The 23342-nt window shown below is 42.4% G+C and overlaps 2 protein-coding genes and 1 long non-coding RNA gene across 4 annotated transcripts in view; 2 read left to right on the top strand and 1 right to left on the bottom strand.

The window, feature by feature from the left end:
* Nucleotides 1-297: 297 nt before the first annotated feature.
* On the top strand, nucleotides 298-4971 carry COMMD2 (COMM domain containing 2). Of its 2 annotated transcripts, XM_038183665.2 has the most exons (5): nucleotides 298-603; nucleotides 711-788; nucleotides 1332-1414; nucleotides 2611-2784; nucleotides 3173-4971. In XM_038183665.2, the coding sequence occupies exons 1-5, from the start codon at nucleotides 537-539 to the stop codon at nucleotides 3368-3370; spliced, it is 600 nt and encodes a 199-aa protein (XP_038039593.2). In that variant the 5' UTR covers nucleotides 298-536; the 3' UTR covers nucleotides 3371-4971. The 2 variants fall into 2 exon arrangements, with proteins under 2 accessions (XP_038039593.2, XP_027320536.3); XM_027464735.3 differs by lacking the exon at nucleotides 711-788.
* A 6528-nt stretch (nucleotides 4972-11499) lies between these two features.
* Nucleotides 11500-13583, bottom strand: LOC140003233 (uncharacterized). Its single transcript, XR_011811527.1, has 2 exons — nucleotides 12603-13583; nucleotides 11500-11844 (listed from the first exon to the last, which is right to left on the bottom strand). It is a non-coding gene; the product is annotated as an uncharacterized lncRNA (long non-coding RNA).
* A 285-nt stretch (nucleotides 13584-13868) lies between these two features.
* WWTR1 (WW domain containing transcription regulator 1) overlaps nucleotides 13869-23342 on the top strand; it is a 64873-nt gene continuing 55399 nt past the window's right edge. The window contains exon 1 of the mRNA XM_027463969.3: nucleotides 13869-14412. Within this exon, the coding sequence (XP_027319770.2) occupies nucleotides 14021-14412 (392 nt within the window). The 5' untranslated portion in view covers nucleotides 13869-14020. The remainder of the gene's footprint in view (nucleotides 14413-23342) is intronic.

Genomic DNA, 23342 nt, shown 5'->3' with positions numbered 1-23342 from the left:
GGCGCGGCGGGCGGTTTCCCGCCGCAGCTGCGGGCGGTGCGTGACAACTGCCGGCGCCCCGCTGGGCTCCGCGTCGCTGCCTGCCGCGCCGGAGCGGTTTCACGGCGCCCGTGCGGCCGGCAGGGCAGCTCGGAGCCACCGCTCCCTGCGTTCTGCCGCGTGGCTCCGCCCCGCTGCTTCGCCGTGAGGCGGCGGCTCGGGGACCCGCCCCCGCCCTCCGCGGTCGGCAGCCGGGGCAGGGAGGGAGGCCTGGGCGCTCCGTGCCGGTACCGGGCAGCGGGGCGCCGTGCGGGAGCCGCGGGCTTTCGGCGCTCCTCCGCGAGCCAACCGCCGCCCCGCTGCCGCGGGAGGCCCTGCGGCGCCCGGCCCGCGACGCCCCCCGGCCGCCGGTCCCCCGGTCGCGGCGTCGGGCCGGAGGAGCGCGTCCCGCGGGCCGCCAGCCCCCCGCCTCCCCGCGGCCTCCCCCGCGGCTGCGGGCGCGGCTCCTTCCGGCCCCGGCCGCGGGCGGCCCCTCCCCTTCCCGGGCGGGCGCGGCGATGCTGCTGGTGCTGTCGGAGGAGCAGAGGGGGCACCTGGGCTGCCTGCCCCCCCTGGGCGCCGCAGGTCCGGCGGCGCCCCCGTCTCTCCGGGGGGGGCGGAGGGCGGGGGGCGGGGGCGGGTCGGGCGCGGCTGCCCCGGGCCCGCGCCGCAGCCGTGTCCTCTCGTTTCAGCCGTCGGCGAGCTGGGGCGCCTGGCGGTGGAGCTGCTGCGGCGGGGCGCGGCGCCCAGGGCCTGCGAGACGGCGGCCAGTAAGAGCCGGGGGGCGCCGGGGGGCGGGCCCCGGTCTGGGGAGCCGGGGGCTGCGGCGAGGCTCGGGGCGGCTCTGCCGGAGCGGCCCCGGCCCCGGCCCCGGGTCGCGAGTGCGCGGGCAGCGGCGGGGCTGGCGCTGGCGGGCGAGCGAAGAAGGAACGAAACGGGGGCGGCGTCCGCGGCCGGGCGCTGAAAAGGCCGGGAGCGAGTGCCTGGTGCCCTGGCCGGGGGCAATGCAGCGCCCTGCTCTCCTGAGGGGCAGCGCGGCAGCTGCCGCTATCCGCGTCAATGTGTGGCTTGGCGAGCTGCGGCGTGCGCGTGCTGCGGGTCATCCCGTAAGATTCTGTATTTACTTTTCTGTCGGGGAGTGCCTGACGTGACTTTTGGTCCCTTGTGTTACTGCTTGAAGGGCGCTCAACTGTCCGCTTTTATTTCTTCCTATAAATATTTTGCCGGTTAGCTTTGGATAAATTTGCAGTTCTGTGTGTTGTCACTGTGGTGGCTTAGTAAGGAATTAAAAGGTGTTTATGCTTTCTTTACAGGAAAACTTAACACTGGTGTTGACACCATACAGCATGGGGTAGAAGGACTAATGTATCTTCTTACTGAAAGCTCCAAGCTTATGGTAAGGATACTGTTGTGTGGTAGATTCAGGAATACACTCACGTGGTGTCTACTAAACAATTCTTGTTTCAAAAATACTGATGAATGGGGAAAATCCAGTACAAAATTCTGATACAGATATTTATTTATTTTTTTTAATGGAAGTGGTGTTTCTTCTATCTCTTACTAAGATGATACATCTTTGTGAATGACTTCAGAATTTGTATTCAGTGTCTTTGACGCTAAAACTTAGCATTTTGACTGTTTATAGCAAGAACATTCAGCAATTTAATCTGTATTAGAGAAGTTTACACTTCCCAATTAAGGTCTGTCTACATAACACAACTTTAGTGAAGATGTTTTTTGTGTGTGCTATGCTAACCCCCTAGTAAGTATTCCTTTTGTTGTCTGATAAATTAGGCTTGAGAGCTCCTAACATCAGCAGTTCAGGTGGATGTAAGCAGATATTAAAAGAATGACAGCTGGGTAATAACTCCATTGGGATGCCTTCTTATTATTGATACGGTAGAGTATCATTATATCAATAAGAGTACATGGAACAGGGATGCAGAGACAATTGCAAATTAAACTCAAGCAGACATTGCTCTGAAGAGTAGGTATGGAGGAGAATGAAATACTGCAGAATTTTGCCTTGAAGTAAGGCAACTTGACTGACAGATAAATCGCAGTGGTGTTATGGTAGAATATAGTTGATCACAGAATACTTTTGTATTGTAACATATGACTTTCTGTATTGACTAAATAGCTGCTTCCACAGTGATGAACTGAGTTCATCAGCACAGACATTGACTGCACAGAATCAGTTTCTGAGGACTATCCTGAATTAATACAATGCAAAGCCTTGAAGTCGTGCCTGGTGCTTTCTTACACGTATAGATATGCAAATCATTTCAGAGTATTGATAACTTGAGTATCGACATAACATTAACATACTGTTGATAATTTGATTATGTAGAAATGTGCTTTGTTATGGCAAAGTTCAGACCCTTCTATTGCATTCTGTTTTCAAATTTATAAATGGGCGATTTATGTGAATGATCTGTATTTTCCTAGCTATAGACTTGACCTGACACACTCCTGCAGGAAAGTAACTGCGCTGTACCATATTTATAGCATTTACTTACAGTTTTATTTATTGAGAAAGAAATAACGATTATTACATAGTTCTGTAGTAAGGCCTGAATTGTTAATTTCCAGATTTCTGAGAGAGATTTCCAAGATTCCATTCGTGTTCTGGGATTCTCAGAAGAATTGAACAAATTACTGCTTCAGCTTTACCTTGATAATAGAAAAGAGATCAGAAGCATTCTTAGTGAGCTGGCACCAAAGCTTCCCAGCTATCATAGTCTTGAATGGAGACTAGATGTGCAGGTAACTTCTATTATTTTATTGGTAATCAGTATATTTTACTTTGTATTTTTTAACAACACAAGCAACTATAAAGATACGAATTTATGTAGTTTGAAAGTAGTAGAGGCAGCAGTATTTTCATATATTTAAAACAGCTTTAAGAACGTTAGCATATACTAAAATATAATTGGTCTTAAAGTGGATCGGTATTGCTTAAAGATAAAACGGAATAATTAAATAATAGATAATGTATATCTTTAATGTGGATGAATATACAAGATTTTTACACAGGCCTACAAGCAGGTCCTGTAAACCTGCTGTGAATTGTTGATATGAAAGTTGATAACTGTCTTCTTTTTTGTTGTTGTTATTTGTATCCCTACTCCCATTTCATCTATGCTATATGCAGCTTGCAAGCAGAAGTTTGAGACAACAAATTAAGCCTGCTGTGACAATGAAGCTACACCTTAATCAGAATGAAGACCAAACTGCACAAGTGTTACAAACTGACCCTTCTACCCTCGTCCACCTAATCCAGCAATTGGAACAAGCTTTGGGGGAAATGAAGACAAACCATTGTAGGAGAATAGCACGAAACATGAAATAGTATTAATTCATGACTCTAGTCTTACTAGGCAGTCAGTGTTCACAAAAACATTTCAATAAAAATAAACATCTGGATCAGATGAAATGCTTTCCTGGGCCAGGATCTTGAGCCAGTAATTATAGGCTGAATATCCTCTGGTGCTAACTTTACGCACCTGCCTGATATGATAGGTAATTGCTTTTGCTTTACTTACATGTAGAAATTCATGAAATTTCATATAGAAATTTCATGTAGAAATTCAGCATGTTATACGAATGTTATACAAATAATTTCTTTATCTCTAAATTAGTATAGCTCTACTTTAAAAGCTTTTATATATTAAGTAGAGCTGTCTCAATATTATATGGGACTGGGCATTTATTTTTACATTTACTAAGCATGTTTTTTCTTTCTTTTTTTTTCCTACTGCATTGAAATAAAAATACCTATGCTGGTGGGAATGATACTTTACAGGAATGCTTCTTCCATTTAGACCCATGTATGTGTAGAACAAATCTGTGGGACTGCCGCCCTTGTCCTCCAAAGGGTTCAGTCAACTCAGGCTGGCTGTTAAACCACTTCTACCATTCTCTTCTGCCCAACACCTATTAATTGTCTTGGAAACATCTTCATGAAGCAGTGGTGTATGTCATGAAAACTTAGTTCCTGGCTTTCTGGTAAGACCCGCGCTTCAGGAAAACTCATGTATATTAAAAAAAAATATTATATCAAAAAAAAAAAAAAGCATAAGCAAGCTAATACTTCCATTTAAGCAAAGCTAGCTGTAAGCTCTACTAGGTAAGCTTATGCTTTCTAAAGGTAGCAGTTACTCTAGAAAACTCAGTGGCCCGAGCATAAGTTAGCATACTGATTATTTCTATACGTAAAGGTGATCTGAAAAGTTGCAAAAGTAAAATTGTTGGTTATTACGCCAATTAAGAAAAGGTTTAACTTCTGTTAAATCACATCTTCCTGTTGTGATACAACAGTTTTTTCCTCTACTTGGATAGCGCGCTTATAAAGGAAGACTAGCTAGTAAATGAAGCATTTCTATTTCTTGGAAAGATCTCAAAAGGTTATGTTAAAAACTACTTTTCGTTTGTATTCAAATGCAGTATTTTGTAGCTTTTGTGACTAAGGTCAAATAGTATTACTAATTAATGTTCTACTGTCACTAAGTATCAGAAATCCCATAAGTTATATTGGAGAGCATAAATAGGCAGGAGAACCTTAACATACAGATTCTGGCAGAAACTATGTATTTATTGGCCTCCATAGTGACACCTTAAATTTCTGTGTAATTGGGTTCCCGCATTCATAATGCATTCCCAAATGCATTATTTTCTCTTTATTTAGAAATGCTGTCTTCAAGAAACACTGCTTCAAATGAAGCCTGAATGGCAAAAGTGATGTAATCAATAACAGTTACTATCACTTAACAAAGTCAGTTTTCTAGAATGCAACATTGCTTACTCTTAGTGGCTTTACATAGCATGTCTACAGTATGAACAATCTCCTTTCCCATACATCAATCAGAAATGCATTTCATGTGCTATCTGTATATGTTGATTTTTTTCTTCACATACAGTCTGTGGTAAATAAATATGATAAAAAGTTCCTTACTTGAGATTTCCAAATCATTATATTTCGTTTGTTTGTTTTGATGTAATTCACCTATATTTTCAGGTAAAATACAAGAATGGACTATATGTGTTTTCCTTTTACCCATCTCTTCTTACTATAGCCATAGTCTGGAACTCATGGCAGCAAAGATAAAAGCTTGGATACAAGTCTTAGAAGCTTTTTATGTCTTACCTCACTATTATCCTATGAACCTGAACACATTTGTCTTTCTGTTTCTTAAGCTTTTTTTTTTTTTTTAACTACTGACAACTAGCTGTCAGAGATAGTTGATGTCATGGCAGATAGTGATAATTTCTGTGTATGTGTGTCCCGAAGTGTGTGCTAGAAGGCAACCAGAGGAATTGCTGATAACGTGCAAAATGGATGGTTCCAAGTGGATTTTGTGAATTACAGTATGTCATTAGAAAGCCTGCAAATTCCCTTTCTTGAAGCTTATTACAATAGCATACAGGTACATATTGCAACCCTGTTTAACAAAAATGAGCTGAATTGAGGATGGGCAAGATAAAGGTTCGAAGCAAGGTGAACACTGGAGAAACTCACACTCTGGTAAAAGCTGGGAGGAGTGGCTGACACGCCAGAAGGCTGTGCTGCCGTTCAGCAAGACATGGACCAGATGGAGAGATGGGCAGGAAGAAACCAAATGAGATTTAATAAGAGCAAGTGTAGAGTCCTGCGCCTGGGAAGGAACAACCCAAAGTATCAGTACAGGCTGGGGGACGGCCTGCTGCAGAGGAGCTCTGAGGAGAAGGACCTGGGGGTCCTGGGGGATGACAGGGTGACCATAAGCCAGCAGTGTGCCCTGGTGGCCAAGAAGGCCAATGGGATCCTGGCGTGCATTAAAAGGAGTGTGGCCAGCAGGTCAAGGGAGGTGATCCTCCCCCTCTACTCTGCCCTGGTACGGGGCCTGGAGCATCTTCCCTATGAGGAAAGGCTGAGAGACCTGGGTCTGTTCAGCCTGGAGAAGAGAAGACTGAGAGGGGATCTCCTCAGTGTATATAAATATGTGAGGGGTAGGGGACAGAAGGATGTAGCCAACCTCTTCTCAGTGGTGTGTTGTGATAGGACAAGGGGCAATGGCTGCAAGTTAGAGCACAGGAAGTTCTGCACTGACATGCAAAAGAACTTCTTCACGGTGAGGGTGACGGAGCATTGGAACAGGCTGCCCAGGGAGGTTGTGGAGTCTTGTTCTCTGGAGATATTCAAGGCCTGTCTGGACGCCTACCTGGGCAGCCTGCTCTGAGGAACCTGCTTTAGCAGGGGGGTTGGACCCGATGATCTTTCGAGGTCCCTTCCAACCCCTACAGTTCCGTGATTCTGTGATTTGTTTTGTAGATGGTGTTGCATTTTAACCTTAAAACAACTCACAAGCATCAATTAAATTCTGAATATTCTGTGAGGAAGTTGAATGTATTACTATTTCATCTTTAGAAACCTATTAAGTTTGGAAGATATTACCTGTTATCCTTATTACAGAACTTGTTAATGTTTTTTTGTTTGTTTGTTTTGTTTTTAATTTAAATAATAACTTTGTCTCAAAGAATTGCGTACATCAAGTAACTTACGGTTTTATGAAGTAAGCAACTTGTGAATGGGTCCTGGCACTTTTCTGATAGGACATTAAATTCAGGTAAACTTCGTGCTGGTGCTGACTTTCACATGCATGAACAACTAAAAGTCCAAGTATTTTAAGAGTAAGATAAATAACTTTCTGAAAAGCAGAGTTAGGCTCAGCCCTTTGCTCTATGCTTCTCATTCATACCTCAGTTTATTTTTTTACTGGTCTAAACAGCAGAGGGCAGAAAGTTGTTTGTTTGTTTAATCAACTAAGGAGAAGTTTCACTACAAAATCAATTTCAAGGCCTGTTTCCCATTAAGATTTGTTCATAGTCTCAGGACTCAGCTTGGAGTGTACTTCACCTGGTGTTTTCCAAATTCACAATCAATTTTAAACTGAAAACAATAAAACTTTCAGTATTTAAAATGGCTGTAAAAAATACTGTTTAGTTGTGTTTTTTGTTGTTGTTGTTGTTGTTTGTATGTTTGTTTTAATGTTTGTATGTTTGTTGTCTTTTTTCTTGAACCTGCTAATAAAGAATTTGTTAAAACATTTAGCCAAGAACATAATATAACCCAATTCTTTAAACTCAGGATGACATTGTTCAGCATTGTAATATATTTGTATTCTTTTAAGCATTGATTAAACTCAAGAAACGATGCTGTTCTTCCTCTTTTTTTCTTTAATCTTTTTTTAATGAACTATGTATGATCACTGTCCATTTTTTAAAATATACTAAGTTTCTGATCCAAGTTTCAATCAATTCCCCAATCTGTGAAGCACATTTCGACTCTCCTACAAGATTTATTTTCTTGTACTTCTTGTCTCTGTCACACTTTCTTGCAAGCTTTTAGAGTACTAGACTGAATACTCTTTCACCTTTCCTCTGTCTTTCCAATTCAGTAGTTGTATTTTGAGTTGTATGAGGGAAACTTTTTGTTTAAACAGGTATGGAGTTGGTTTACATTAACACACATGAATCAGTACCTGATTTTTGGATCAGGCCTAGGGTTCTCATTTAACAGAAAACCTTTCAAGCTCTAAGATTTTGTCTTAAAATGATCTTTTGAATTTAATATTGAAATGTACTAGACCTGTTTCAAGTATATTACTGTTGATGAAATGTGTCCACGTACAGACTAAAAGGTATGAATGGTGATTTTGTTCCAGTTTGTATAAGAGTGCCCATTTCCTATACTGTGACTTTGTAATATTAACAATGGATAGTGTATAGGAAGGGAAGTCCAAGATTAGGAATGACCTGGCAAAACTCCATGACTAAAACTGTTGTTTTTTACTTATCTAAATAAACGGAAGGAAGTCTCCTGTCACTCTGTGTTTGGCTTTGGGATAAGGGTCTGTCATATTACAGCACAATTTTTGTTAATACTGTTGCTTGTTCTATTTTCAAGATAAATGTAAATTGTGTCAATTTGAGGACTGCACTTATGTCTTGAAATCTGAAATTTCACCCGTCAGATTATTTGTATCAACAGAAGACACTATTTTTTGGTGTAGGGTTCTGTGGTTTGATTTATTTGTAATATGGTAGTTTTTCAACATTACCAGTAGTTGTACTGAAGCTTGAGTAATGAGCAGACTGCTTTTACATGCATAAAAGTTCAGTTTGTACTGTGTTAATAGAATTTTAGAATGCATTTTAGGAATTACCCAGATCATCAGCACTATGACCTGCACAACTTATGCTAGATACATAAGGACAGGCAATCCTGCAATCTATTTATCAAATTACTGGAAGTTTGTAGGAGGACCACCCCTTTAAATGTTTGCATCCTGGTTCTCCCAACATGTAATTAATAATATTCAAGCTAAGATATTAACTGTAGTAACCAAATATCCTACAAAACACGGTAAATACATTTTTTTATCATTAAATATGTAAGAACCTTCCACTGATCTTACTCTTTTCCTTTGCCTATTTATTGCTTTGTCAAAAATTTTCCTTTGTTTTGTTTATATTTATTTTAGTTTTGTTTTTCGTTTGGTTTTTGGTAAATGAAAACTTAAGTAAACAGGATAAAACAGAATTTCACTTTATGGAATCTATCTTACTCCAAAGTGTGTTTGTGTGTGAACACTCAAAGTAGTATTCCTCATATTGCTAACATACTTAAAATACCAGAACTGCAGAAGTTGAGGAACTGCTCTACTTGACCTTTCAACCATCCTGTGTTCATAGGTCTACCATAAGATAACCCAAAAAACTTCTGTTCCATTAGGTCTGGTTGTAGCAGAAGCCATGGCTATGTGTTTCAAGAAAATTTTAGAGAAAGCCCTCAGCTGCTGCTTACACAAAACCTGTTGTAAGCAGTAATAGGGTGTCAGAATATTTAGGCTGTTTCAAATTGCCCAGGAGAGCTACAGCAAATCACAGGTGTTCTTTATTGGACACAGGAAAGTCAAACTGGAAGACTCCCCTAAAATATCAAATCTGATTGTGATTAAACAATTAGCTTTGTTTCCTAACAAAATCTACATCAGACAATCCTCTCCATGTACATGCCGTTTTTATTACAAAAAAAATAAATAAAAATAAAATAAAATTACTGAATCTTTCTGCAAGTTAAATTAGTTATGCTAGAAAATAATACTTTTCCTGCAGTTATGATTCTCAACACTGCTCTATGCTACTCTCTTGCTGAAGTTTGCAGGCTGGAGTTTTTCTTCCTCTATAACTACTCCTGTGCATTTTAGTCTCATTAACTAGCTAATTATTCTGGTATCATCATCAATGTTCACATAGGGAGCCAGATGGGCATAACAGTTCCAGAATGCTGACCAGTAAGATCATACTGGTTGTTAACTGTGTTAAACAATTCCTTTCTTTCCGCAATTCTGGACACTTACTCTGAAACACCCAGAGTAGATCAGGTGTCAGTTTATTTTACATGAATATTTTAGGATTTATTTATCCCATAGAACTTGGACAAAAACCATCTTCCATATCTGTCTTGAATAACTTAAATTTCTAAAAGCTAGCTGTTTTACTATCCTTACAAAATTACCACCATTTACACAAATGTGAATTTGTCTCCTAATTCATTTAAGTATGAAGTCAGCTGTATTAGCAAAGCTCTTTTCATCAGTAGTTTAAGCTACCTGAAACAAACCAATTATGGTATGCCTGTGTATTTTCTTCCACTATCTTCTTGGGAGGAGGCATGATAACCTCAGTACGGAAGCTGAAACAAGCAGCTCTAGTGTGGTGACATCTGACATGGCTTCAGCTGTTTGCAAACTAGACACTACAGGTTTTTCCAGATCACTGTTCCAAACTGTTCAAGTGTTTGACTGACTCATACGGATGTGGATGAGCAGTGTTTGTATGTCTCATTCCACCAACTTTGCTGTAAGGAGAATAACCTCTGAGATACAAATATTGGTGTAATTTTTTGGTTAGCATAGCTGTTTCTGAAATGAATATCTGAGCAGTCATCTACTATAGATATTCACATAGCTTTCTCGCCAGTAAAATTACATTAACTTACAAAACAACGTGAACTGAGCTTTTTTTTTTTTCTTTCTAGCAGACTGTCTATGGTATAGGATTTGCTGGCTTGGTGATACTGGCTGGGGAGATACGCTGACATAGCTGTTCTGGTGAAACTTGGTAATATATACCAGGTTTGTGTATTAAATAAACCACTTCAGAGTTAGCTACATAGGCTATGCATTACATACTACGGAGGTACAGAGGTACCAACCAAAGTCTAAAAGCTGTTAGCTAGCTGATAAACAAATAGTTTTGAACACACAGATAAAAACAGAATCTTAAGCACCAACGCCTTTGTTAAAAAACACAATGCATTTACTTAAGTATACCTTTGCAGCAAGAAGTCCCTTGAAAATTAGGTAAATGTAGAACTATAGTAGCATAATGCAGAACAGCAATAGCATAATATATAAAAATGTCTAATAAACCATAAACAATTGCCATGAATGCAAATAAAAAATACTGATTTACATGACAAACTACATGATGTTTTAAGTTTAAATATATGCCTATTAAGTGCATGTATACCTTTGTGTAGTGAAACTTTGTGTAATGTATTTAGTTTCACTTTATTTTTTGTTCTCCCTTATTTACTTTGGAGGAATATAAGCTTTCTTTTTATGTATGACTGTTCGTTGATAAAGTATATGAAAGCAAGTAGATGTAGTTAATCACCACTTAATGTCTCTTTGTACAGCACATACCCAAACAGAAGTGTGTGCAGCAGGAAGTCCACACACTTTTCCTGGTCTGCAGTGTTCAATTGTTACTTAGTTACCCAGGAACCATCAGATTTTTCAAGGAAATCCTGAAAGTTTTCTAACAGATATCATACATGGATCTTCACCTATGCTGTCTTTCTCAGAAAAAATAAAATTAATGTATGTTGGGCTTTGGTACAAAGCAGCGATGGCTTCAGATTAAAAATGTCAACATTGTCATTTTCTTTAAGTCATTAGATGCTCATTACCTAATGGTACATTTGAAAGTGCACTTACTTCTTCTGATCTGTTTGCTTGGCTTTCCACTGAAGTATAGACTGAATTTGCTGCTAGAAGAAACGCTACAGATAGGGTACTTTTGCAGGACTGTACGTTTATAAATCCTTTAGTTAAACAAGAAAATGACTGTACAATTCAAAAAGATTTGGATAGCACATGAAATTGAGATAAAATAATGGTATGCTGTTATATTTTTATGATGTATGATTCTATAGTTAGAAGAAAGAAGTAATGATAAAGAGGCTTTCTACATCGTATTTTTGGTTTGGTTCCTTTGTCACTTAATTCCATACCCACTGAAATGCCATTGCCTTCCAGGGACCTGAGCATATTGAATCATTTCCTTTAAGTGCTGGTGGTCATATCCTATCTTTGTGCCAAAAGAAGGAAGTTATTCTTCTTTTAAAAAGTAATAAAAACAACACCATGAGAATTTGTTCTTATATTTTTAATCACTTTCAGACTAGTGAATGAAGGTACTTTGGCCTATACCAAGTGGTACAATAGCAGCTAATCATTCTGTTCAGTAAAAAGTGCGACTGAAATACTAGTATCTGTCTGAAGAATTTTCTAGCTGTAATAAATACCTCTTACATTTAAAACAGATGGGCATATATTTACTGTTGAGATGCAATCCTGTCTCATTGAAGTGGTCTAGTTAATGTAGATGAGATCTCACCATGAACGAGATTGTCAGAGCACTGCCTTGAACAGACATGTCATTTGGAAAGGAATGTAATAGGCAGATGGGTGTGTCTTTACTCAAGGATACAGAGGCCTGGAGGAAGCATAAAAGCCCTTGTAAAAGCTGTATGAAAAAGCACTCATGCTCAGATCATTATCTGTACAATAGACCGCATATGCACATAGGCAATCATCTAATATCCAAGGGTTTTAAACAAGGAAATTGCAGAAAAAAATATCATATGGAATATCTGCATAATCCTGGAGCAGGTGTTGTAATTAGCACAGCTGTCCAAGCAAGTAAAATGCTAGCAAGTGGCCCAGTAAGGAAACACTAGAAGAATGGTACACAAGATAGCATGGAAAATTCTCAGGGAAGGGAAGCATAAACAAGTCTCAGGAGTACTGGATTTCCTGACCAGAAATATAGCAGATGTGGCAAAAAATACAAGGAGGAGATCTGCCCAGTCAATGGAAACATGAACAGGAAGTGTAAGAAAAAATAAATAAGTGACAGAATATTTGTTGAAGCAAGGAAATGATGAAACACACAAGCAAGATACGTTCCTTAGAGCTGATCCTAATCCCGAGTTTATGTACAGGCTTACACTCTGAATCTCAAAATCTACATTTCCAATATTCAGTGTAACACTGATCAAGGGACAAAGAACATTCAAGAGCTGTGTACAGGTTCTAAGCTGGAGAAGCCAAGTGAATTTCAGAACAGTTGATACTTCTTAAGTATAGAAACAAACACAAGATCAGTTCAGGAAAAAAAAAAAAAAGAAAAAAAGAAAAAAAAAAGACAGAGAGAGAGGGAGAAAAAGGAGAAAAAGATAAAAAAGGACCTACCTGAAACTTTTCTAATATAGATTCTGATTACTGAGGAGGATGTGTTCATAGTTCTTACTAACCAGCACAGCCTGGTTTCTGTCCAAACTACTAAAACAAAATGAATGAAGACATGCATTATTGAAAAAAGTTCTATGTAAGTACATCCAATGTGCGATATCTCTATATGTGCAGTCATAAAGACACTGTGTGCTTCCTATTGTAAAAATCTGCACTGAAGTTGTAAAGTGTGTGACATTATTCCTTACAGATGCAGCTACTGAATTACTGATCACAGCTTTGGCTTCTAGCTTGGACTTACTGGACAGTGAGCAGGTAGTCAGAACAGACCCAAACAGAATCACAGCTGCATTTGCAATATCACCAATGGATAGAGAGTTGGAAAGATTCATGAGACAACTCTGCTAGATTCATATCTGTCAGCAAAGGGTTAAACCTTGTCTCATTTACAAAGTAGTTGTAGTACATGTCACCACGAACGTTTGCTCCCTTTTCCCCCTCCCCTGTTACGTGCCCCCATTGGCAGGTGATCACTCAATTATGCTACGATTTGCTTATTATGCTTGCTATTATGAGCAAAGTTAATTAAGCATCGTCTTGCTCACATAATACTGCCCGTGAGTGTCCTGAACGATGGGTTAAAAACAAAGCTAACGAGGTTGACAGAAGTTCTCTCGGTGGCCTTAAGGTGACAACACGCCCGACGGATCCCTGAGCACGAAGGCGACGCTTTTCGCCCTGTGGCACGACGGCAGGCTGCGGGGGCCGGGGCCGGGGCCTGGGGCAGGCGCTCCCGCGGGCCCTCCGCGGCGGCCGTGGGTCGGGGCCAGGCCGGCGGGCACCGGAGCCGCGGGGTTGCGGCCCAGCGGGGCCCCGCCTGGCGCCGCCTTCCTGAGGGCCTCCGCGAACTTCGGCGGGACGGGGGAGGCGGCGGCCGCAGCGGAGCGGAGCGGGAGCGGTGGCGCTGACAGAGCCCGGCCGCGTGGAATGCCCCTCGGGCCTTGCGCCGCCACGCCGGGAAGCCGCCCGCGGCCACCCCGCGGACCCGAAGTTTCCGCGGCCGTTGCATAACCGCGGGCGGGGCGGGGCGGGACGAGGGCCGGGCCGCCGGGGGGCGGGCGGAGGGGGCCGGCGCGGCCCTCGCCCCGCCGCAGCCCGGCGTGGCCCGGCCCGGCCCGGCGCGGGGGAGGGCGGCGCGCCGCCCGGGGGCTGACCCGCCCGCCCCTCCGTCGGCCGCCCGGGACTCCGCCGCCGTCCGGGACGCGGAGGCATTGTCCGCGGCGCAGCTGCTGGGGAGCAGCTCGGCCGGCTCCGAAGGGCACGTCGCGTCCTCGGCGGCGGCCTGCGGCGGGGCCGGCCCCGGCGACCGCCCGCGCGCCGAGGCGTCCGCGCTCGCCGTCGGGGCGGACGGGCGGAAAATGAACCCCGCTCCCGCGGCCCCGCCGCCGGGGCAGCAGGTGATCCACGTCACGCAGGACCTGGACACGGAGCTCGAGGCGCTGTTCAACGCCGTCATGAACCCCAAGCCCAGCTCCTGGAGGAAGAAGATCCTGCCCGAGTCCTTCTTCAAGGAGCCCGACTCGGGCTCGCACTCGCGGCAGTCGAGCACGGACTCGGGCGGCCCTCCGCCGCGGCCCGCCGCCGCGCAGCACGTCCGCTCCCACTCCTCGCCCGCCTCTCTCGTGGGCTCGGCCGCCGCGCCGCAGCACGGGCACCTCCGCCAGCGCTCCTACGACGTGACGGACGAGCTGCCGCTGCCGCCCGGCTGGGAGATGGCTCTCACGCACACGGGACAGCGGTACTTTCTCAAGTGAGTGCCCGCGGCGCCGAGCCGCCGCCGCCGCCGCCCCGGGGCGGAGCGGGAGGGCGGGGGGGCGCCGGGGCCGGGCCGGGTCCCGCTGCGGAGGGGGAGGCGGGGGGGGGGCTCCGTGCGGGCGGGGCGCGGCGGGGCGGCCGACCGGCCCCGGCTGAGCGTCCCGCCGGCGGCGTCGGGAGCTCGGGGGGAAGCGGCTTCGCAGGCCCGGAGACGGTTTGCGACCGCGGCGGGGGCAAGGCGCCCGGCCCCGGCGCCGGTGCGGACGAGAGGGCGCCGCTGACCCGGCGGCAGCCGAGCGGCCGGGGCCGGGGCCGGGGCCGCGGAGCTCCCTCGGGCCGGGCGCGACAGCCGGCACGTGGGCAGCGCGTGGCGGCCCCGCGAGGGCTGGGAGCTCGTTGGGGCAGAAACGGGGGAGTGCGGGGCCGGGGGCCGCGGGACCCGCGAGGAGCCCAGACCTCGAGTTGCTCCGTACAGAGCCTGCGTCTTTGCCTCTCGCACCGCGAGCTGCCAGCACAGCGCGAAAACGCGTTCCTCCCCGTGCCGCCGTTCCGTACGCTGCGGTGCGTGGTGTGTAGCACCGGGAGCACGCTCCCCAGGGTCTGGATTTACCAGGCTTTCGTTGAGCTGGGGTATCACGTAAAGGAGACGTTGCTGCTCCGTACTTTGGGCGCGCTTTTCTCAATAGAGCACGACAGAGAAGAGGAGGCTTGCTGGTAGGAGCACCGCGACAGACTGCTCACAAACTAGTGTGTTACATAAATTCTTCCTAGGGCTTGACCAGCAAGCGTTTTCAAACTCTGACTGAAGATCAGATAACATAGTCTTCATCTGCCATTCAGCTTTTTCCAAATATCAAAGTGTGCGCACATGGTTTCACCTTCACCCGCTACGCATTTCTGGCACAGAGATGGTGTTTTCCAAACTGTGGAATTCTTGTTGCTTAGGCCAAAAAATGCAAGTCCCTTGTTAAAATAGCTATGGATAAAACCCCAAAGCATCTTTCCTGTTTTTCTCAAATCCTGTCAACATCAATACTCTGATTAACAATATCCTTTTTAATATAAAATAATGTTTAATAGTGTGTGTCGTTTGTTACCTTAGTCTATATAGTTTCCCCAGTTTCATTGACCCAACAGAACTTTTCTCATTTCTTTAAAAATTAATTGGAATAATGTATTTATTACTTGGTGCATTTTGTGGTAATACTTACCAATGAAACGGTCATGTTTGAGTTGCAGTGTTTTGCAAGCTATGTAATGTCTTTCAGCTGAAAATAGCATTTTCTGCAGAAATTTAAGATTGTTAATGGAAAGCATCATTTAAAACTGTGCAATATTATGTAGAGTTCATATCAGACAATGAGTTTGAAAATCCTATCTGGTCAAACCAAGCATACCTATATTGAGGTGCTGTCTGTTGAAGAAAAAAAACCAGTTATTTATTTCCAGCATACTGATAAAGATTTGTTCAATAGTCATTAGCAAAAAAAAATTGAGAAAGAAATGAAGAGCACATAGCCAGACTAGGTCCTGTTAAAGCCTTTAAGGTCTGCTGAAGTTTAGCAAGCAGTTTCTCTTATTTGAACGTGTAGCTCATGTTTCCAAGAGCTACTAGAAGAAAGCAGCAGTGGTCCTCTCAGTCAGTGGTGAGCCATGGTTAGCGCTGTTGACCAGGAACCAGCCGGGACTTGTCGTGATCACACTCATGCATGTCTGTTCCTGCAGAAGTTTTCTGGCCGTGGCTGGAAGAAACATAAGTAGCCTGGGGACCACTCCACCCTGTAATTAAATACCAAGCCACAGAAGTGGGGGATGGAAAACAGACTAATAAACACACACTCGCTTACAGCAATGTTATCTAAAGCATTTTTCTCTGTGTGCATGCATGGAAAAAAAAAATTAAGTGTGATTTATTTCTGATAAAAAAGATTTCTGGAAAGACAGGCAAACTGCCTTGTGTAGCTCTTATGTTGGTAAGTGGGAATATCAGTTGCGTATCGATCCACATGCTGAGCTGTGTACACATATTCACTGAAAAGAATTTTTCAAGTATTACTTTCTACCAATTTGTTTTTAGGTGCTGCAACCTCATATTTCAAATGCGAAGACTTACGTTTTAATGTTTTCTCAGTGTGTGTACAGTGCTTCTTGATCAGGGTGTGATTTCATTCCAGAAGGTAAACAGAATACAGAGAGTATGGTGTTTGCACTGAACAGATTTGTGAAACTTGTTGCGGCTGTTATCTTTAATACAGTGTTGTTTTTCTTCAAATGTTACAGTGAACATTTGCCATTCCAGGACGTATTTGCCAATGAAATTCTCTTCAAGGGGGAAGAAGGCTAGTCTCTTTCAGTGTTTGATTTGCTTGACCTGTTCAAAGTTTTTCCTGCTAGTTTCTGTTGGTGGAAAAGCTTGATTTGATGCATGGTCAATTTTATATTACTGAACAGGTTCAGCAGGACATTGAGACAAAAAATAATATAAATGCTATGGAAATACTTCCTCCCCTCCCCCCCCCCTAAAAAAAAAATAGTTGAAGTGCCCAGCTGGTTTCCAAATGCAGTCCTTCCATGAGAGCAGTTCATGGTAGTTCTGCAGGGTCGCGATCGGTTTCACATTGATTTGCTAGGTGCTGTGGGGCAGAGGAACTTCTCCACCATGGGAGCCTGGTCATACAGTACAGGTGGGAGACGGGAAGGACAGTGCACGAGACCATTACCCTGCTGAGTTGAAAAGTGATGAAAAATTTGACACCTTCATCTATTCATATGACACTTACAGTATTGGTCCGCATTTATGACCAACTACTAATGGGCAGGAGGCAGACCCCGGAAGGTGGGGCTCACGTCAGTATAGTTTCCTTTGGTCCTGGTAGAAAAACAGTGCCAACCAAGAAGCCACGCATCCTTGCTGTTCTTGGAGTTGTGTGTTGGAGAGAGGTGTTTGCAAAAGAACAGAGCTTTTAAAGCTTTTCATGCATGCTTTGGGCAGTGTTTTTCCCCTGTACCTAGTGGTTGCTCAGGTGGGGTCTTGGTGGTTTCCTTAAATCTGCTGCCCAAACTGCTCTTCTCGCCACTATTCCTTTGTTAAAAACAAGTTATACTGCACAAGACAGTTTTGAGATGCGTTGCTGCTAATGACGTCTGTATGGTATTGATGCATATGTTTACTGACTTTTAAAAGTTCTTAACAGACAGGAAAGCTGTGATAAAATCACACAGAATCACAGAATTTCTAGGTTGGAAGAGACCTCAAGATCATCGAGTCCAACCTCTGACCACAAAACAAAACATGAGTTTTGTTTAATGGATAAGCCAAAACACCACGTAAACAAAATACGAGTTTGTTTAATGGATAGTCAACTATAGCTCAACTTTCTGCCTCATTTCAAAGATTCTTAGGGAGTACTGAGTTTTGGGATGTACACATCAAAACCAAATTCATGAGCTGTGATTGACAACATTAAAGTGCTATCTGATTGCTCCTTTAACTGGAGTCCGTGGTTCAAATTCTGTTTCAATAATGTTGTTACAAATCCAGAGAACTTCCTTAACTTTTGTGCAGCTGAGAATTGGCTCCCTTCTTATACAGGGCCAACACGATGTATGGAGCAATTTTGGCCACTGTTTTGAGATAGGGCTAGACCTCACTCTTGGCAAAGCGTGAGGGCTTGGGCTTTGTCTAGAGAAGTTCTACTGCCGCCAGGTAGGAGGGAGGATGAACACCAGAACTCTTCAGGCATATGCAATTAGGTGATTCAATTCCTGCAAATGAACATTTGAAATACATGAAGTACAAAAATATTAAAAATACTAAAAATATTTTCAGAATCATAACTTAATTAGTATATTTGATTTAGTAATCTCTGGTACTGTATGCAAGCAAGAAAACCAATGGAATTTGAAAGCTGTCTTTCAAAACAGAAATTTGCTCGTTAGTTCATTGTCCTTGATAGGATTTGTGCCTGATGGAAGACAGAAGGATTTCAGAAATTCACCTTATACATTGTTAAGGAATAACTGTCTTATTTCACTGCTAAATATTTCTAAGTTTCTTATAAGGTAGGCATATAACTAAATTTGAATATGCTCCAAAAATTAGGCATCTATTTTTTTTAAAAGTACAGTAGAAAAGCAGAATTGGTAACCACAAGAATATTTAATAAGTTTTATTAAAGGACTGCTGATACGGAAAGTCATTACTGGGACAAACTAATAAAAGCCACAGACACCAGACCGTATCCGAGCTGTTACTTTTCAGGCTGTTCTGCTTCATTAGAATTGCATACCTATGATTCCAGTCAGAACTTGCATTTCAGCCATCACAGCTTTAAGTTTCTCAATTTAATATATTTGTATGAAGTGCAATCATATTTCATGTACGTCTTGACTTTTTATATAAGATTTAATTACTGTATTTGGAGTGTATATGAATATCTCTATATAAATTTATTTAAACAGAGCATATACACTTTTTAAGAAAAGTTCTGTATGACTAGCTCCTAAGTACATCATGGAACATTACTGACATGACATTTTTTTTCTTTTTTTTTCTTTTTTTTTGACTTGGAAGTTTTAATAGATGTATTTCCATAGTTGGTGCTATATTAGACCTGCAATAGATTCCACATTAAAAAAGTTTGTAATAATGTAATATATTTGTGTTTTTATCAAAGGAGCATATGGAAGCAAAAATACTCGGAAATAAAGGTTAATTAAAACGGTGTAACAAATGTATAGACAATAAATTAAATCAACTTGGTTTTGTTACTTTATGAACAAAGTGCAAGCTTGGATAATTTTTGCTGTTGGAAGTGAGACAGTTGTAGTTTTTTCTTCTTAGATGCTTCTCTTAAAGTAAAATGGCTGAACTGTTTCATTAGTTAAAATTTGCATTTTTCATAATCTTTAAAGTCCAGTTTCCCTTAAGTGAATACACTTGCTAACCTATTTCTTGGAAGTGGAGCATAGCGTTTTTTTTTTTTCTGGTGATCAAGCCAAAAGTCACGTTTGGTGTATGAAAAAGTTTTGACTATATTCGGACTTGCATATCGCTACTTTGGGAAGGAGATAAAATCATGTCTGTTGTAAAATTGATGCAACTCAAAATTGAGACCGTACCATCATTCTCAGCACAACTTATGAAGTGATGAGTTTTTCCTTTTCACTGACCTTCTACTGGATGCGGTAAACTGAAAGCCCTGCCATTTAACAGGAAGTTTCAGGCTCTTATCATACGAGATGTGATCCTGTGGTGAAACTTCTAATTAAAAAGCTGGTTGCAGGACATCATATCTGAGCCATGCATGTTAGAATATCTGATCTTTGTATTTTTCTTTAGCTAACATTTTAATAATTACTGGACTATGATCATTATTTAACCAAATGGTATTTTTAACTTCAAAAGTCAAGAACGAGTTTAAGCATTCATTTGCTGGCAGGAGGCAACAAATAGTATTTTCGGATTACTTTTAAAACTTTGTGCATTCAAACTAAGTGGGGAAACACCGGTGGTTTAGTAGATTAACAGTTTTGTAATGTCATATGCATATTAAAAATAATAATAAAATAAAAAAAACACAACATAAAAATGGACCACATTTTGGCTTATGAATTCAAATTTTTCGTTTTGGATCAAATACTCTTTTTAGGCTGTGACTGCATTTGTAGTCATTATATGCAAAGGTACATAAATGTGTCAAGCATGCAGCTTTAGTTATAACAACTATGGACTTGTAGCAGAAACCCAGTGAAATGTGAAAAATTATTTCTAGGATCTTTGGATGGTTCTTTTCAGAGTTGGGTCACATCCTGCTGACTGATAGGTGTCTATTTTAGATCTTGACTGAAGATAGTCAAAAGAACAGTTATAAGGTATTGCATTGCAGGCTGATTCTTGCAGATCTGCTGCAGCTGAAGCAATGGATCGTGTTTACTGACACTCATTGTAATGGTCTGTTTGAAAGTGTCTCTTTTGAATACAAGAAAATCTGCCAGGCTTATGCTTTCAATTTACAGTGAGGTTAGAAAACAGTTATTCATATGTTGACTTAACTTTGTGGAAATTAAAGTGTCTCTCTCCATTGATAGTTACAAAAGGTTGGAATAGATTGTTTAAAATCAGACTGAATCACTGGAGGAAATTTTGACATGGATAAATAAATAACTTCTTTTGATATAAATTTATAAAACACTGCTGAAATGAAAAAAATAACCTAATTTATCTGTTGACATTATAGCCCCTCTTGAAAAAATAAATAAAATTAAAAAACAAAAACACTAAGGACCTGTAAGTCACCTTTTCCCTCTGAATTTGGGGATGGTAGGAATACCATCCAAACAGTAGGAATGGCTGCAGTTCAGTTTTCAATGACAGTTGATAATTATTAATTTTCTAATCCAAGATAGTGTCTTTTCATGATCAATAGGCTGTTTTCTGAAAATCTAAAATCACATCAGCTGCAGTGCTTAATAAAAATTGCTGGTTAATATGCTGCTTAAAATGTTGCGCTTAATAAAGTCTGAGGGTGCAAGCGGATCTAGAATAAAACTGATTTGGGGATGTGTTCCTTTTGCAAGCTTCCTGGGTTTTCTGCATTAGGATATGATCTACATTTTCACTTAGTCAGCTGTAAAGTGTCAGTAAAGAAAGCTTAATGCAGGACCGTGTTGACTTTAGAAGTGTTGCCAAGAAGGGTTCCTTTGAAGAAATATATAAGAAACTTGTGTGAAGGGTTGTCCAGACACGAAAGTTGTATTAAATTTAAATAGACATACTCCTAAGTAATTTAGGAAATCAATGAAAACCCTTCTATAGACACTGTTGTGTTGATGTAAAATTGATTGTATTGGACTGATGTACACTTTTAAGCTAATCAGTGAACAATTATTGTGCATGCAGAGAAGTGCAGTGGTTTAGTGAAATGTGTCTTAAATCCACCCATTAGTCTTAGTTTTAAACCCAAAGCTCAGCATCAGATGCAAACAATCACACATCCATTTCATAATATAAGATTAAAATACAATTGCTTTATGCATAAATCATCAGAAAAGAATGTCAATTAGTGTACTTTAGAAAGATGTGATAGAATTGTGGTGTATGGAATGAATCTTGGTGTAGAATCAGGTGTTAATGCTATCATGAGAACATTTTTCCCCTGTAGATGTTTTCTGGAAACATCTGCAAGGGAATTGGCTTTATGAATGGTTTGGACTGCTCCACATAGGAACAGCCAGTTGTTTTGCTTTCGTGCTGTTTGTGAGCTGCTGTAGGCGGCATCTAGAAGACAACCTGCCCTGCCCTAACCATCTCCACTGCACAGTCTGCATAGAGGTCAGCATGCAGAGCCCGCTGCTTCTCAGCATGCCTGCTGTACGCAGCCCGTCCTCACCAGCCCACACTGCTTGCTCCCTCACATCCTGGGGGAGTCAGCAGTATGGCCTGGGCTTGTCTATGGCTTGGGTGCTCTGGATGAAGGTAGAAACCTGTTTATTTCACTTGCTCTGCTTGGTTTTAGCCACATGTTCTTTGCTCTGATTATGGAGGTGGGAGGAGGACAAGAGCTCCTTTGTAACAGAGAATATTTTGTGCTCTGGGACCTAGCGTGACTAGCAGATGCAAATTGTGTGGAAGCAATTAGATCCAAAGGAAACGTCATGTGGGCTGAATTTCAGCATACAGTCTTGTGGCATTTCCCCCCTCATTTCAGAGAGAGGGGGAGTAATAGGGGGTCAGGTTTTTGTTTGTTCTGGGGGATTTTGTTGCATTTGGTTAAGTCAAAGCCCAGACCCAGAGTTAATTCCTGCGGCTGCTGTGTGAACTCATGTTATGTGGGATGCAAGGGTGCTGCACGGCACCATAGTGTCCCCTCTTCCCTACCTTTGGCCATTTCCAAGGTGGGTGTGACTGAAACTGCTGGGCGGGGACAGAGCAATGCCTGCTTAGAGAGCTGAGCAGAACATGACACATTAAAACTGAAGTAAAGCCTATAGTGCCTAAAGCACAGTGATGGAAAGGGAGGTGAAGAGGAAGGAGCTGGCTGTCCTGTGCTTTCTGGCGGCTGGTGGCTTGTGCTTCGGCAGCTGCTGCCTCATGTAGAAGGAGCAGGGCTGAAGCCTGGGCATAGCATGCCTGCAGTGGGGAGTTCTTTATCTGCCCAGACCCAGTGTTCCATTTGTGGGTACCTCACTGCTTTCTTGGCCAGAATGCTTTCTTTTCATCGGGTACCAATCTGTCCCTAGTCCTTTTTGGGCTCAATATGCTGTCTGCCCTTCAGGTTTATGCGTAGAAGGATGCTTCCATGGATTGTCTTGAGTTTTTGCCCTACACTACAAGTAATCCTTTTTTTCCCCATCTGTGTTCAACTTTCCTGGTCTCTCAATTGCTGTCATTTTTATTAAATGCTCTACATTCCTATTTTTCAGCAATTGGTTGATGAGCAACGGTGTGTCACAGAGCGAAGCAACAGTCTTCTGTCAAATGAATAGTTTGTGCAAACTACAGTCTATACCCGAAAGCTTCCGTAGAACAGAATTTACAGACCTAAGAAGAAGGCAGCTTCACTGACTACAGTGTGTTAGATCTACAGACTGTATTTTCAAAGGTCACTTTGCCTAAAAAGCAATTTGTTTTTGGTTTAGTGTTTTTGGAGCCTCCTTTTCTGAAAAGAGAGAAAGAGAGAAGGAAAAAAAGAAGGAAACAAAGAAACAAAATCCATTATGTGTAACTGTTTTGCCTAAGCAGACTTTTGCATATGTCAAGGTGCAAATGCAAATGTTGTCTTCAGAATTTTCTCAAAATACGGTATTTTCGAGGGTTTCAGGAGTAAACGTAATTACCGCTTAGAAAGGCTTTGGATTGTCTTCTTAGTTGGACAGTTTGGACAAAAGTAGCCTCTCTAATCTCAGCATTTGTTCTGTGTGATT

This window comes from Anas platyrhynchos, chromosome 9 (genome assembly GCF_047663525.1).
Source record: "Anas platyrhynchos isolate ZD024472 breed Pekin duck chromosome 9, IASCAAS_PekinDuck_T2T, whole genome shotgun sequence".
Lineage (NCBI taxonomy): Eukaryota > Metazoa > Chordata > Aves > Anseriformes > Anatidae > Anas > Anas platyrhynchos.
This window is presented reverse-complemented; position numbering and strand designations above follow the sequence as displayed.

What these genes read in the sequence shown, in the direction of transcription:
- COMMD2 (XM_038183665.2), top strand. Translation starts at nt 537, where the DNA reads ATGCTGCTGGTGCTGTCGGAGGAGCAGAGGGGGCACCTGGGCTGCCTG. An exon ending in GGCCTGCGAGACGGCGGCCA is followed by an intron (nt 789 to 1,331) that starts GTAAGAGCCGGG and finishes CTTTCTTTACAG; the next exon opens with GAAAACTTAACACTGGTGTT. An exon ending in CTGAAAGCTCCAAGCTTATG is followed by an intron (nt 1,415 to 2,610) that starts GTAAGGATACTG and finishes GTTAATTTCCAG; the next exon opens with ATTTCTGAGAGAGATTTCCA.